This window comes from Acipenser ruthenus, chromosome 16 (assembly GCF_902713425.1).
Source record: "Acipenser ruthenus chromosome 16, fAciRut3.2 maternal haplotype, whole genome shotgun sequence".
In the NCBI taxonomy this organism is placed as follows: domain Eukaryota; kingdom Metazoa; phylum Chordata; class Actinopteri; order Acipenseriformes; family Acipenseridae; genus Acipenser; species Acipenser ruthenus.
The window spans coordinates 19,024,041-19,040,570 of record NC_081204.1 but is presented as its reverse complement, the minus strand read 5'-3'; the positions used below and the strand labels follow the sequence as shown (position 1 = coordinate 19,040,570).

At 38.6% G+C, this 16,530-nt stretch overlaps 2 protein-coding genes across 3 annotated transcripts in view; both read left to right on the top strand.

The window, feature by feature from the left end:
* The window catches only part of LOC117412018 (dedicator of cytokinesis protein 11), a 116,810-nt gene extending 112,931 nt beyond the window's left edge, over window positions 1-3,879 (top strand). Inside the window, exon 53 of the mRNA XM_058988990.1 lies at window positions 2,026-3,879. Within this exon, the coding sequence (XP_058844973.1) occupies window positions 2,026-2,151 (126 nt within the window). The 3' untranslated portion in view covers window positions 2,152-3,879. The remainder of the gene's footprint in view (window positions 1-2,025) is intronic.
* A 374-nt stretch (window positions 3,880-4,253) lies between these two features.
* LOC117412028 (interleukin-13 receptor subunit alpha-1-like) lies at window positions 4,254-14,035 on the top strand. Of its 2 annotated transcripts, XM_058988989.1 has the most exons (11): window positions 4,254-4,490; window positions 5,566-5,696; window positions 5,817-5,961; window positions 6,183-6,236; window positions 7,800-7,914; window positions 8,345-8,535; window positions 8,625-8,770; window positions 9,584-9,719; window positions 11,696-11,798; window positions 12,813-12,894; window positions 13,487-14,035. In XM_058988989.1, the coding sequence occupies exons 1-11, from the start codon at window positions 4,403-4,405 to the stop codon at window positions 13,643-13,645; spliced, it is 1,350 nt and encodes a 449-aa protein (XP_058844972.1). In that variant the 5' UTR covers window positions 4,254-4,402; the 3' UTR covers window positions 13,646-14,035. The 2 variants fall into 2 exon arrangements, with proteins under 2 accessions (XP_058844972.1, XP_033875859.3); XM_034019968.3 differs by lacking the exon at window positions 6,183-6,236 and having other exon boundaries at window positions 4,257-4,490; window positions 13,487-14,029.
* Window positions 14,036-16,530: the final 2,495 nt, after the last annotated feature.

The window sequence follows — 16,530 nt, the reverse complement described above, 5'->3', positions numbered from 1 at the left end:
GTATTGACAATGTCGACCCAGGGGACTTTTTTTGACCTGAAAAAAGAAACAAGGACCAGGGGTCACAAATGGAGATTAGATAAAGGGGCATTCAGAACAGAAAATAGGAGGCACATTCCTACACAGAGAATTGAGAGTCTGGAATCAACTCCCCAGTAATGTTGTTGAAGCTGACACCCTGGGATCCTTCAAGAAGCTGCTTGATGAGATTCTGGGATCAATAAGCTACTAACAACCAAACGAGCAAGATGGGCTGAATGGCCTCCTCTCGTTTGTAAACTTTCTTATGTTCGTATGTTCTTAACCTTCATCCCCAAAAAGCTTTTCACAATCATACTGTAACCCCTCGCTAAACCGGACATGTTTGTCTGACATAAGGAGGTGTCGGGATTAAAAGCAATACAATAAAATCGCACACACATACATTTACAGTTCTCAGTGTATTTTAAATATAAATCATTGCGCTGAAATAACACTGATGTGTTTTGGGTAGGCTACACATTACATTATGTAAAAATATAAATCTGTACAGTAGGCCTATACAGTATACAGTACAGTACAGTAGTATCAAATGAAAATAAATCATGCTGTTGCATTGTACGCATTGGTGTGCAGTGCGAATAAAAGATTATTTTAAATTGAAATGAAATGATTTTAAGGTTTTTTTTATTTTATTTTAATTATTATTATTTTTAACTTGGTCTACTTAGTAGCCTAGACAATAGATCATGGTCCTATACAGATGCTCAGAATGAGCTGGAGGGGTTAGTGGCACATGTGTGCAGTCTATTACTCCAAACACACTGGGAAAACCAGAAATGTGATAGAAATGTGTTTTCAAGGCTTGTAAGTACACCCTGACTTTAGTGAAAATTAGGTACTTGGGTGTTTGTCTCAAATACATTGAGCACAGCTAGCAACACACGAGAAAAAGCGGACAGGGAAATGCCAGCAACAATTGCGACTGTTTAAAACATGCTTTCAAAACTTCTTAACAAATTGATGCATTTGTAAGTGTCGCAATTGCCCGCAGCTTTAGTACATCTCGTTACAGTATTTTTGCTCCCTCATTATCTCCACCCTGTTTTTATGAATTTCTGCAGGAACGCTCAGAATTACATATTCATTTAAGGCTAAAGTGCAAATAAGAACTGCGGCTGCAAAGCATTCGTTACAATGATGCGAACAGCGTTGTGTTTGTTTAGTACATTTCACGCTACACTTCCTTCTGGAACGCAACACTTTAGTACATCTACCCCTAAGCATTATATATATTGACATCTTTTTTTTCTGTTTAAGGTTTCCATTGAAAGTAAAATACTCTCTTTCCTTCATTATATTAGATTTGTGATATTGGGTGTTTTTCAGTGTTCGAAGAAAGCTGCTTCTAGTTATATCTGCCTATTTTTGTACTATAAAATACATTAAGTAATATGTTGATTCATTGATTGAAGCCATGCCTGCATACTTTTTGATGACTAGGAATCGTGCAGTGGGGGGAATGGGTTTTGTGTAAAGTAGTATATTTGATTATATTGGCCTGTGTACAATTTCTATAGACATTTTCAGGTACATTACGATGTGTAACTTTCCCACCAAGTGAAGAGTCCTCATTTAAATGGCCTAAGTTGCCAGATGAGTTTGACACCCCTGACCTAGACAGCACTGCTGCACACACTCCACTGACATTCACATTACTACAAGACCCAGGAACAGTCTACTGACATTGCTGTGACACTGGTAGTGTTGCAGGGTTCATCCAGGTATTCCATTAGAAAAGTTTTTACATGTATAATACATACTGTACATTTATAAATGAAAACACCTGCAAAAAGAAAAATCTATCCTGTTGACCTGTGATTTGTTCTAACCTTTTGCCTCTCTCCTCCTAAACATGCCGCATTGCCATTCAGCTATAAGGACACTGGGTAATCTTGCGCCAACAGTTCATTCATTTAAGGAAAATTACTGGAATTTCATTTGCTAAGCCTCATTTCTGATCTGTTGCCTTTGATGTTCTTTTAGATTTTCCAGGAGGACATGATGCGTTCTCTGCTGCAGAACTCTCTGCATGTCTTCAGAGCGATCAGTGGGACCTCCTCTGATATGAGCTTCGGGTCTCCCCAGCATTCCTATCCTGCTACCATGTAGGCCTTTATCAGGATCAACATGAGGCTGAAACTCTTAAGTATCTCCTTACACAATAAAAGCCTATAAAACATTGATTCTTCAAAACACACGATTATCAAAAAATGTGTGTCCCCAGAAGAGTTTAGATAATGTAGTGTCACTGAATCAGGACAGCCTGTGTTTGTTAAAGATTGAGCTGCTTTCTTTGACAGCTTTACTGGTAAACGTCAAAGAAGGTGCTTATTTTTTTGTTTTGTTTTTTTGCCAGTTATTCTCTAAACAATGCATACTATGAGAATGGTGTTGTCCTGTGATTTCCCAATGCTGTACAATATTGATCATGATTAAGAATGGTGTTGTACTGTGATTTCCCAATGCAGTACAATATTGATCATGATTAAGAATGGTGTTGTACTGTGATTTCCCAATGCTGTACAATATTGATCATGATTAAGAATGGTGTTGTACTGTGATTTCCCAATGCTGTACGATATTGATCATGATTAAGAATGGTGTTGTACTGTGATTTCCCATTGCTGTACAATATTGATCATTATGCACTAAGAGAAGAAGTGCCTTGGTGCTGGAGGGTCCATCAAGTCTTCAGAGCAGCCTCTGTTACTTTACACTTTACAGTGCAGTAGAATGAAAGGACAGTATAGCCCTCTACACACACTGCTGATGCTGTAACATTGAGAGGTGGATATTGTTGGGGAACACTGCTCCAGTCTGAAGGTTGCTTTCAATAAAGGGGGGTTACTGTATTAAATTATGTCAGGTATCACATTTTCCTAATTCCATTTAGTCTTGTAGAAAACATCTCCTTCCTACCCACAAACATGGTGCAAGTATCTCTCAAAACTACAAGAAACAAATACATCTACTTCCTGTGCAGAATTGCAACACCCATCTCTTACTCAAGAAACCAAGCAGAATGTGGCAGTGAAGATACAGAATGCTTCTCCCCTCAAAGCAATGATAAAAACCTTGACTGGAGCAGAAATAATGTACATTGCAAAGTCCTTAATAGAGACACTGCAGAGCTTCACCTCATATTCATTAGCTATTGTGTTTCCTCTACACATTCCCATGGCTTATTGCTTAAATATGAGTGACCTGAGAGATGCACTGTGATCTGGGTAAGGAGGACTCACCTGACAAGGACTAGCGTAATCTTTGGGCATATTGAATGTGATTGTACTGAGGTAAACAGTCAGCTCTCACTATTGCTGATTCATTTCATCTCAGAAAGTAAATGTTATCAGCGTAGTCATGTATTCAATGATAAAAATGTAAGATATCACACATCTCAATTACCTATATTTGTTTTTAATTCATAAACAAGTGCAAATGCACACACACCACTTTTGCCGTAGTATATCTATCTATCTATCTATCTATCTATCTATCTATCTATCTACAACATTTCATACTATATATAGTATGAAATGTTGTTGCACTGAAAAAATACATATGCAGATTTATATCATATACTGTATAATAATATATGAAAGAATCTTAAAAAGATACACTTGTTGTATAATGTGCTTTATGAATAAACATGTACTATGAAATGTGTCATATTTCCTGCAATGAATTATCGTATGATTAATTTCAAATGTGAAAAGTCTTTTTAAGTTGTCATGACCTGTTTTTTTATTATAATTTTTTTTTTACACTGTATGTTTTGAAAATACATTTTTGGAATCTATGTTAACCTAAATTTTTCATTAAATCCTTTTACCCCAATGTTGTGATGCATGCAGTTACTTTTTCATTTCTTTTTTTGTAATCATTGCAGCACGCAAAACAAGGGTGTTGTACAGAGACCGTTTACAAAAGAAGAATCGTGGGCATGTAAATAAAGTAAATGTCACTTTAAAAAAAGATAATTATTTTGTTGAACAAAAGTGGTTCAAATCATTATGTAGCCTACTTCTCTGCGTGGAGTACCACTGGCGTGTATAAAGTTCATAGCACAGCCGCAGTACTTCCAATTCTAAGGCATTGCCGTTTTATTTTGGAGTTGTTTTATTTGTTTGTTTGTTTTTTGTTTTTTTTTTGTAATTGCATAGTGATAACAATTGATAGATCCCGCCTACACACGGAGGGCTGGACTGACGTTTCATTCGAGGGAGCGCCCGCAGCTTTGGTTTCTGAATCATGCGAGAGCAGTGCTGCTACTATTCCCGGATTTCATACCGAGTCGCTTCCTGGGGCTCGCTGGATGCCAGAAAGACAGCTTATTTTTATTTTTTGACATGCCCGTCACATGTATCGGATACGCAGACAGATGGGATTAGTAATGTTTTGGTTTATTGGATTGCTTTTAATGATCACCTGGGCTGAAAGTTACAGAGGTATTTGTACTTTCACTTTATATTATACACGACGTTCTTGTGGCTAATACAGCACCTTATTTCACGGGAGAGAAACGAGTAAGAATACAACAAACTATAGTTGTCAGAAAGTAGTTCATATTCTTCATTTTGGTCGAGAACATATCAAAATTTCAGCATATTGCTGGCATAGTCTACGCCAGTGTTCCTGGGGAATATTACTTACTCGAGTAATGAATACTTACGAGAAGTGCTTTTGTCGTTATTCCGTGAATTCAAGTGTTTGTGGGTTACTGTGTTGTAAGTGTGACAGGATAGCGTTTATTAGTTTCTAGAGAATGCTCAACCACAGGTAAAAAGCGTCCGATACACTCCACTTTAACTGTAAGTAGTTTGAAAAACAAAATGATCCACCACCGTCATTGTGTTACATTAAAGCTGGTGTAGAATAGATACGGAGATTGTCTGTGAGGTACATGGAATCACATTGTCCGTCCGTCCGTCTGTCTGTCTGCTTAGTACACGTTTTTTTTTTTTTTTTTTTAAATCTATAGAACCGCTTTTACATACACCATACGAGATCATGGTCCACTTTGACGTGTCTTATTTTAGGATTACAAGGTTGAGCTGCTGTTTAGATCGATGAGTTTTTTCTTTTTATTAGTAGAAGAAATAAGATACTTACAAAAAAGAAAAAAAAGAAAATGCTATTAAATACAGTTTTGTTAAGTGCGATTAGCGGGTTGTCAAAGTTTTGATTTGGTCCCAGCCTAAGTTAGTTAGTAAAATATAGCCCATAATATATACTTGACCTCCTCATCCATTCAACTTTAGGTCCTATTGAAGTCATGTTGCATTTTAATGTATTCTTAAGAAAAAAAAACGGCAACAGAATACAAGCAGCTTAACCAAAATACACGTTTAAATAAAGTTTTGTCAGTGGAGTTTCTAGAATAAAACAAATAACATTATTATAAAACAAATGCATGTTAATTTGAAAGTGGAATTTGACATCAGTATGATTTTGTTAAGCTGCATTAACACAACACAACTCCATTGTAATTTGTCATTCTTAATTTCATTTTGTGCTGTTCAGATAAGATCCCAGCCCCGAGAAACCTCACGTCTTCCATAAAGAACCCGTTTGATGTGACGTGGTCATGGAGCCCCCCAGACGGTGTAGCTGCAGACAAAGGCTGTATAAAATACGAGTCTTCATTAAACTCTGTGAGCGCTGCATCTTCATTCATTCTTCACCATTACATTTTGTTTTGTGTATTGTTTACGCTCGAAATATTTTAAATGAATAATTTCTCAATATTTCTGAAATGTTTTTCTTTTTTATAGAAAAATCATGTCAGGGATTTCAGTCTGTCTCGGGAAGTTTACTTTGCTTTGAATGATGAAATTCATTTCCATGTGAAAGCATTTAATATTTGTGATTCCAGTAAGGACGGTGAATGGGCAAACATATCTCTACCAGCACCACCAGGTAAGACGCAGATCCTAGTACAGCCATCCTTTAGGTCTATATTGCAACGGGCCGAGAGCTTTCTTAATCAGTCCTATTGCTGTATTTCTTTACCAGGACATAGCAGCACTCAAAACTGTACAATTATTTGGAACTAAAAGTTAGTGTTGAGATCAGATGTGAAAACATCAACCATAAGCTTGTGGGCCATAACAATACTAAGAGGTAGTGTCCTGTGACAGGAATGGCTGAGGGTCTGACGTCACGGCAGAAGAAGGGACAACAAAATCAAAAAGGTATTGTGCAGTGGCGCGGGCGCCGGTTTATTTAAAGCAACCAAAAATAAATATAAATATTTAAACAAAAGAACACTTGCTCACAGAGCAAAATAAAAGGGTAAACAAAAACAAATCACGAACACAAAATCCAAAATAAATGAACCATGAACCATACAGGTCAGGCTGGGCAGTCGCTGTCACTGTTCCTGTATGCTATGATTTAGTTTCGTTTTAAGTAACTCCGTCTCCTGTCTCACACACTCTCTCCTTCTGACACCCACCCCGAGTGCCGAGAGCTGCAGGCTTTTATTAACAGGTGACCATCTCCCGATTAGCAACAAATTAAACCACTTAATTCATTCGGGAGATGGCCACCTTCTGCACGAGTTTTATTAATTAATTACTCCTGGCAGAGGACGAGCACCGATCTCGCCTCTGCCAGGACACGTTTTAAAAAATAAACAAAACAATAACATACGGCGCTCGCCGACATAAATACAATAATACAATAAATCATAATAAACAAAAACAATACTCTGCACAGGGGCGGAGGGGGAGACCCCGATCTAAAAATAAACAATGTACAGGGCTGCTCGCCCTGTTACATGTCCTAACAGACCTTAACTAAGAACAGCACTGTCCACACACAACAAACCTTAACTGAGGACAGCACTGTCCACATACAACAAACCTTAACTGAGGACAGCACTGTCCACACACAACAAACCTTAACTAAGAACAGCACTGTCCACATACAACAAACCTTAACTGAGGACAGCACTGTCCACACACAACAAACCTTAACTGAGAACAGCACTGTCCACACACAACAAACCTTAACCGAGGACAGCACTGTCCACATACAACAAACCTCAACTAAGAGCTGCAGTGTCCACACACAACAAACCTTAACTAAGAGCTGCAGTGTCCCACACATCAGAAAGCCCATTAGCCCTGCTGCTGGTTCGTCGACTCTCTTGTTATGCTGCAGCACACATTCTGTTTCTTTGTTGATGATGTCTGACTGTTCAAATTAAAATGTTATCCTATTAGCATACAATACTGTATAAATCAAAAGATTCCAAAGGGTTTCTGACAGATAATTGAGCATGTCACCACGGTCCACTGCATCACTATCAAGCAGGACGTTCCTGTTGCATTGGAAATGAATGCTTCGACAAAATCTTTGTTGATTATAATGGGACACCTGGAAGCCATTTCCATGGGGCAGGGCAGCACACTGTCATGATACAGTATGTGCTGCAGATGTCCATGGGGTAGCACATGTGCTGCAGATTTCTGGTTTCTATGTCATACTTTCCCTGGTATTTGTATTACTCTATTATTGTATAATCTGAGGTGAAGGAGTAAACCGCTACTATTCTGCACAGGGTCAGTTTATCTATGGAATTGGTGTTAAAAATGTCTTCCGATACAGAAACCCCCTGAAATGAACTTCTAGTTACCAGCTCTTTGATGTACAGTGCTGTGTTATTTATTTCTAATAAGTGTTAAGGTATTTATAGCTTTTGTTAACTGCATACTGCTATAATACATTTCATATCATTTCACGTTCATCAGGCGATGTAGAAAGTTCAGTGAAACATTTCCAGTGTGTTATCTATGAGGAGGGATGCATGAACTGCACTTGGCAGCCTGGCACTAAACCACACTTCGCATACAGCCTCTACTACTGGTTTGTATTGAAGTTACTCTTGATCCTGAAGCCAAAGCCACTGTTTCTATTGATGTTTCATTGAATGTGGTCATTTTGATGAGACCTGCTCATCCACATTGTTATAAACTGCATAGACACTTCTCTGCAATGTGACAGCTGGGAGAGATTAGGAAACAAATTACTGGCTCTGTTTTACAGTGATGCTAATCAACTTTCATTTGTTCACCTGTATTGGTAGTGTGTGTATTTCTATGTAGAGCCACAAAGGAGGACCAATTTGACCTGTTATCTACCTAAATAGAAAAAATAGAAGCAGCAATTAATGCAGAATGCTGTCCAAACCTACCGATAAAACATTTGTAGTCAGCTGTGTTAATTCTTTCTTTCTTTCTTTCTGGAGGGTAGTGTGTACTGTGTTACAACCAAACTTCTGCTATTTGTTGTGTAGGCAAAAAAACCTGGGCGAACTGCAAACATGCAGCGAATACATCGTGAGTGATGGTGTGAGGCAGGGATGCCATTTCCACGAGTCCAGACAGCCGTGGAATGCATCCCGTATTGTGTATATTCTAGTCAATGGATCCCAAGATTATGCTGAAGTCAGACCCTTCCACTCGGCGGTTGACCCACAGACAATAGGTATATATGTTGTTCTTGTTTTTCTTGTTGTTGTTTGGTGGAATTGCTGTACTCCTGTGTTCATGCTGCTTACATGGTTGTTTTTGCAGTGAAGCCTTATCCTCCAAACATTACAAGCATAACATTGAAAGAAAACAAACTCTTCGTTGAGTGGGCAGAACCAAGTCACTTCCCCACACGTTGCATTGCCTTTGATCTAAGATACAAGGACAGCATATTGACACACTGGAAAGATGTAAGTTAGAGTGCTTTCTGTTTTGTTGTTTCAAATGCAATTCGTGATTACTAAGTGACTGCTAACTGTGTTTGCCTAAACAAACTTCTGGGAATGTGCTCAACCAAATAATGGCCATGCTTAGAGGAACATGGTAACCAGCTCCATCAGTCCCTGACATCCCCGTAAAAAAGAAGCACCACCGGGCTTTATGAAATGGGAGCATTACACTTTATATTTTGAGTGCACAAAAGCAGCCCTTGTTGAAGTTAACAGCCCACGAAACTCTTGTGGTCATTTAATGTGATAAATACTTGCTACATCGACGACACAAGAAAAGAAAACACAGCAGGGCTCACTCAAAAACACGGTGCACAGAAGAATGAAAGGAAGCAATGGGGCTAAATAACACAATCATTAGCTAGCTGCTCTGTGTGCTGCTCCCTGTTTCTTTAATTATCAGTTTTTTATAAACACAGTGTGAGGGTTATTTTGTAAATAACACAATCATTCGCTAGCTGCTCTGTGTGCTGCTCCCTGTTTCTGTAATTATCAGGTTTTTATAAACACAGACATTCCAAAAGATACAAAGTTAAAATAATACAACTTTTAATGAAAAGGTTTGGAAGAGGACTGCTTCTGAAGTGTGGGTGGTGTGTTTATTGAAATCAAATCTATATTGCTAACGGTGGCTCATGTTGACGTGTTTTTGCTTGTGATTAATTGAGTTGGGTCAATAAAGGTTGTGTCTTACTATTCATTTATTCATTCAGTATATATATGTTTTCCATCCGTATGTGCTGTATGTCATACATACTCTTGTTTGCATTTTAGATAACTGGAATAAAAGACCCTAAATTCAGCTTCGATATTGAGCTAAAGAAAAAATACATGGTTCAAGTGCGTTCCCAATACAATGGCTACTGTGGAAGCAAGAGCTTGGGTGAATGGAGTGAAGTGAAACACTATGGTAACTATGTTATGCATCACAACAATACTAATTGTTTTTGTTCTGCTTCTAGTATTTTCGCATTACCCTGATTTTTTTTCAACCCAATTTGAATGTCCAGTGATTGCTGAGCAGCCAGGAGGACTGGAGATCAGCGGGCCTCCTCTGTTCTCATCTCTATTCACAAGCACAACCCCCCTGCCTCCCTGCACAGCTCTACTCACCCTCCCAGAGGGGTCGCTGAAGCACAATAATGTGACCCCCCCCACGAGCACAGCTCACCTTGCACCCAGGAGCCTCGGCCATGTTCTGTTTGTTCATTTCATGGTGGAGATTGGGACTAATCACTTGAATGTGCACCTGGTGGCTGAATATTCTTTTTGCAGTTATTTTAAACAAAATTTCAGTAAGGTGTTGTGGCAAAGTGGTTTGCAGTGCGCAGGTGTAGAGGTGATGTGATTACGAAACAGAAGACAGACAACAAAGTTCACGGTCCAAACAATACGTTTATTTATAATCCCAGTCTGGCGACCACAAAGAATAATCCCAGGCAATACAGAGCAATGTGTATTGAATTGATCCAAAACAACGGGTTACAGTCCTGAAAGACACTAACCCGTTCAAAATGATCTAGACAGCATTCAGAACTGGGCAGACACATGGCAAATTACATTTAATAGAGAAAAGTGTAAAGTATTGCATGCAGGCAATAAAAATGTGCATTATAACTATCATATGGGAGATACTGAAATTGAAGAAGGGAACTCTGAAAAAGACCTAGGAGTTTATGTTGACTCTGTATATGTCTTCATCTAGACAATGTGGGGAAGCTATAAAAAAAGGCCAACAAGATGCTCGGATATATTGTGAGAAGTGTTGAATTTAAATCAAAGGAAGTAATGTTAAAACTTCACAATGCATTAGTAAGACCTCACCTAGAATATTGTGTTCAGTTCTGGTCACCTCGTTACAAAAAGGATATTGCTGCTCTAGAAAGAGTGCAAAGAAGAGCAACCAGAATTATCCCGGGTTTAAAAGGCATGTCGTATGCAGACAGGCTAAAAGAATTTAATCTGTTCAGTCTTGAACAAAGAAGACTACGCGGCGATCTGATTAAAACATTCAAAATCCTAAAAGGTGTAGACAATGTCGACCCAGGGGACTTCTTTGACCTGCAAAAAGAAACAAGGACCAGGGGTCACAAATGGAGATTAGATAAAGGGGCATTCTGAACAGAAAATAGGAGGCATGTTTTACACAGAGAATTGTGAGGTTCTGGAACCAACTCCCCAGTAATGTTGTTGAAGCTGACACCCTGGGATCAGCTTCAAGAAGCTACTTGATGAGACAAACAATCAAAACGCTCACGGTTAAATCACAGTTCTCCTTTCTGGGTTCAGCTTAACCATAACAAAAGGAACAGATCGCCTAGCAACGTCCCCTTTTGTACTGTCAGTCACGCCCCCTTGGTTAGCGAGTGCAAACGTCCAATCCGCGGTTGCCACATCGCTTCCCTTCTGGGGCGATGACTTGGTGTCCCGTAGCTCCGCCCCCTTTCTAGATGGCCAACTTCCACCTTTCCCTGGAATTAATTGTCAGACCATCCAGTCTGGGGCACTCTGTTCCCTTACACAGCGCCCTCACAGGTCAGGAGGGGGATTTATATCCAAGATGTATTCTTTCTCTGTCACAGGTGTATTTGCAAAGTGTTAACTCCTGTTTGTTTGAAAGGATAACATTCCACATTAATGCTACAGAACTGAAAAACAAACTATTTGAATGAATGCTATTAACCCTTATAATTGTTCAATGATTAAAGTGAGAAGAGTCCTGCTGTTCTGGAACCATGCTGGGATTCAAAGGGCTTACAGGTTACACATTCATTGGGTTATGTATGACTTGGGCCACATGTTTTTCACTGATGTTTGTTATACACTGCAAACTGTTTCTACAGTTGTAGTATTGGACTCTTTTTTAAAGACCTCTTGTTTGTCCAGGTGAAGCAGCTGAAACGGACCGGACTCTCTACATTGTTGTGTTAATTGTTGCTCCTCTTGTGGTCGCTGCAGCAGCTATTACACTTCTGGTTTATCTCAAAAGGTAAGCTTGCAGTCTCTAGCACCTTGGGGCTGAGGAATAAATACTGACCACAGGCATAGGAGTGTTCTTTTTGCTGTTCAATTCCAGGGTGCAGGACACATTTAAAATAGATTGAACATGGTCGTCATGTTTTGATTTCACTGTTGTTATTATTCTTAGTGTGTTCTTCTCTTTGATTTGCCCCTGTGGGGTGTGTGTGCCTGACCACGGTGGAGGCCACCATACACACTTTAAACTTGTCAAGCAGAAACCCCCCTAGAGAAATGATACATTACAGGGTATTAAACACGTAAGAAATAGTCAATATTCAGAAAATATAGCTCGTATACAATATCCTCAATATAGCTTGTATACAATATCCTCAATATAGCTCGTATACAATATCCTCAATATAGCTCGTATACAATATCCTCAATATAGCTTGTATACAATATCCTCAATATAGCTCGTATACAATATCCTCAATATAGCTTGTATACAATATCCTCAATATAGCTCGTATACAATATCCTCAATATAGCTCGTATACAATATCCTCAATATAGCTTGTATACAATATCCTCAATATAGCTCGTATACAATATCCTCAATATAGCTCGTATACAATATCCTCAATATAGCTCGTATACAATATCCTCAATATAGCTCGTATACAATATCCTCAATATAGCTTGTATACAATATCCTCAATATAGCTCGTATACAATATCCTCAATATAGCTCGTATACAATATCCTCAATATAGCTTGTATACAATATCCTCAATACAGCTCGTATACAGTATCCTCAATACAGCTCGTATACAGTATCCTCAATACAGCTCGTATACAGTATCCTCAACACAGCTCGTATACAGTATCCTCAATACAGCTCGTATACAGTATCCTCAATACAGCTCGTATACAGTATCCTCAATATAGCTCGTATACAGCTCGTATACAGTATCCTCTTAATTTTTACACATTACTTTATGATTTATTCAGATGTTTATTATTGTTTTTTATATTATTTAAGACTCCAGATTTATCTACTGCCTCCGATCCCTGACCCAGGAAAGCTTTTCAAAGACATGTTTGAAAGGAATGGAGAGATGCTGGTAAGTGAAGTGCTCAAGGGTTTCATTTGAAGCCTGTTTTAAGTGGAATTTGACATTAACTTTTAGATCTTTGCCTCAGTAGCCTTACACAATAAACCCTCACACTGTGTTTATAAAAACCTGACCATTAAAGAAACAGGGAGCAGCACACAGAGCAGCTAGCTAATGATTGTGTTATTTAGTCCCATAACTTCCTTTCATTCTTCTGTGCTCTGTTTTTGAGTGAGCCCTGCTGTGTTTACTTGAAGCTGGTACATTTTAATATAGTATAACCTACCCAAAGCTGTTAAATAGCTAGTGCTCTCTCTGTCAGACTGTATGAAGTAATCATTTAATATACACAATCAAATAAGATAGTTCAAGAAGTGTTTTATGCTTAGTTATTTTTTAGTTTTAGAAAGTATTATTTTTCTATATTACTGCTAAAAACATGAACTCTGTAGAAATAATAAACTTCATGTACGTTTTGACTCATCTATGCATGCCATTATAACACACTTGTTTCAAATGGTAGTCCCTGTTAGCATTTTTGCATCAAATGTTTTCCTCTAAGGTTATTCAGAATAATCCCTAATTAATGTTCTATTTGCAGAACTGGACAATGCAAGCAAAGGAATGCCAGATATTCATTCCTAAAGAAGAAGTCTGTATCCCAGTCCTGGTGGAGGTGGAGCAGGAACTGGAATGCATATCGGATTATCAGAACCTGAAGAGAACCGGAACTGGAAAAGGATCCGAGGAGTTATTGTGAGACCTTTTAGAAGTACAGACTGGATCTGACCATCCCTTTGAGATCCTTACCTCAGTAGTGATATGTAGCTACCTTATGGCTTTGTAATCATATCCTGATGTAACTATCACTATTATCTGCTGTATTATTGAATTGTGGTTTGTCACACTTGTACTTTGCTTAAACAAAAGTTATTGTATTTCTTGCTCTTATTGTATTACTTGTATTGTAACACTTGAAATGTATTTGCTTACGATTGTAAGTCGCCCTGGATAAGGGCGTCTGCTAAGAAATAAATAATAATAAATAATAAAGTATGTGAGGAAAACAAACAAGCTGCAGTTACAGCATGTGGCCACCTTATGACACAGTTGCTAACATAACAAAATAACTGAATGAAAATAAAAAATAATAATAATATTTGGGCGATCTATAAATGCACAGAGTCTGTAACAAGAATTGAAAGCACTGGTAATCTGTGTTGGATGAGTCGAGTGCAAATAGCAGAAGTAAAAACTTTTGCAAGTGAAATTGCATGTACTGTATGTGCAAACATGTTCTCTATAAGTGCACATTGTTAGTCCTTGTGAGGGGTGTTCACATACAAGTGAGGGGATCCGCTGATAGACAGACAGAAAACCAGCAGGTGCAGTGGTAGGAGCCGGCCACTAGGGTACCAACAATGGTAGCCCCAGTGCAAGAGGACATATACAAAAATGTACATCCAAAAAAGTTAAAAAAAAACAAAAAAAACAGTGGGCAAAACAGCTTAAAACAAAGGTTTGCCGTCATGTGGCTCGGCACTGCTCCCACTATAAGGGAGGTACCTCCAAGAACCTTCTCCCTGACACAAATATAAATATACTCTCATGGGATTCAAATTCCCTGAAACGAATCCCTCTTCTAAACACTGGAACCCTGGTCTACACGTGGTTGTTCCTGTGTTTGCTCACCCTGGATATTTGTACAGCCAGCCAGCCAGTACCGACAAACTTGCCTTCCCAGACAGCCTGTTCCTGCTTGTAGATTAAGAAATGGGCTTTTCACTCCTTTTTAAAGGCGTGTGGCCAGGGTTCATTGGCAATTAATGAGTCAATCAACACCTGGCCACATGTTGCACATGAATTTAAATTAGGCACAGAGGGAATTCTAACCTCCCAGCCCTGCCATATCTAGCACAAATGTTATTTGAATTCTATTGTATTTTATTTACAATTAAACAAAACCCCACTATTTACAGGTGAGCGCCTCAGCCCTGCCACAATCCCTGAAACATAAAAGGAGAGAACTGAATTCATGGGGGTGAAAAAAGCTCAGTATTTAAAACCTTGAAATAAAAAGAAAAGTCAGTGACTTTATTCTGACAGAAAATATATAGGTCAGCGGGACAGAATTAATTTAAAGTTATATAAAAGCAAGTTATCACTCAAGTACAGTACATTTAGTCCAGTAATGCCTGATTGCTACATTACAAATATTTGTATGTACAGCAGGTCTAAAAGTACATCTGTCACAATGACCCTGTTTATAATGTATTAATAACATTCTGTATGTAGTGCATGATCCGCTGCCACCAGCCTGAAGAAATAAGGATGCTCGCAGTAATTACCTGATTGCAGGGTCACTGCAGGGGTTAAGAACATAAGAAAGTTTACAATGGAGAGGAGGCCATTCAGCCCATCTTGCTAGTTTGGTTGTTAGTAGCTTATTGATCCCAGAATCTCATCGAGCAGCTTCTTGAAAGATCCCAGGATGTCAGCTTCAACAACATTACTGGGGAGTTGGTTCCAGACCCTCAAAATTCTCTGTGTAAAGAAGTGCCTCCTATTTGCTGTTCTGAATGCCCCTTTATCTAATCTCCATTTGTGACCCTTCTAATCTCCATTTGTGACCCCTCTAATCTCTGTTTCCATGTGAAGTCCCATGAAGATACAAGGACACTGTACTAATACTAATGATGCACAACAGGGCTGTGTGGCCTGGGACCCTGTAACCACTGGAGTCATTAAGTGCCTGCTAGAAATCCTCTTGGCATCTCTAGCTAACCAGGGCATTGTCTTTCTGTGTCATGAGACTGTACAAAACCAAGTCACCCTCAATCTTACATGCACACCCAAGAGGTTTGCTTTGTACTAGTTACTAGTTATTCTGGTTTGGTTTGCTGGACTTATACAATGGTGTTGATACAGTGTCATATAGCACACAATGGGCTATCATAAAGCTTTCTTTTATCTAGTGTTGAGTTTATACCACTAAATAAACAACAAAAAGCATTGATGTTACAGATCTGATCTTCTGCTAAAAGCTGCAAACTTGTGTTCTCTGTGTTTTAGAGCGTCTAGTTTGCCATTGTATTGGTTTTTGGTGTATTCTGTCATATTGCTTTTCTTAAAGGGGGGCTGAAGAAGGTGTTGGTTTAAGCAGGGAATACATGGGAAATGTGTATTTTTATTTTGTTTAATAAAGATTGATCTCTAGTGGTTTTATTCTGTGAGTTCAATTGAATATAAATCAAGCAGTAAGACTCCATATCCCCTTTTGGCCTTGAGTCGAACAAACAACAAACAAAGCGGCCCTGCCTTTAACAGTGTATTTTATACAAGCCTGCTCTCTGTCTGCCTTGTATTGTACCACACCTACATTTTTACACGCATGTACAGTATAAAGTAGCACTTATACAGTATAAACTTGTGGATTGCTTGGAAATAATGTAGCCTCGACTGGGTATAGAGAATAATAGCACAATATTAGATTAAAGACAAATAATAGCATCATATACACAAAATACAAACATTTACAGAAATAAAAATAACTTTGTTTCAATATCACATCAGTTCAACTCCCATTCCCTAGGCCTCATTTAGAATCGTTGCTGATGAATCTAGCAAACGGCTTCTGCCCTCTTG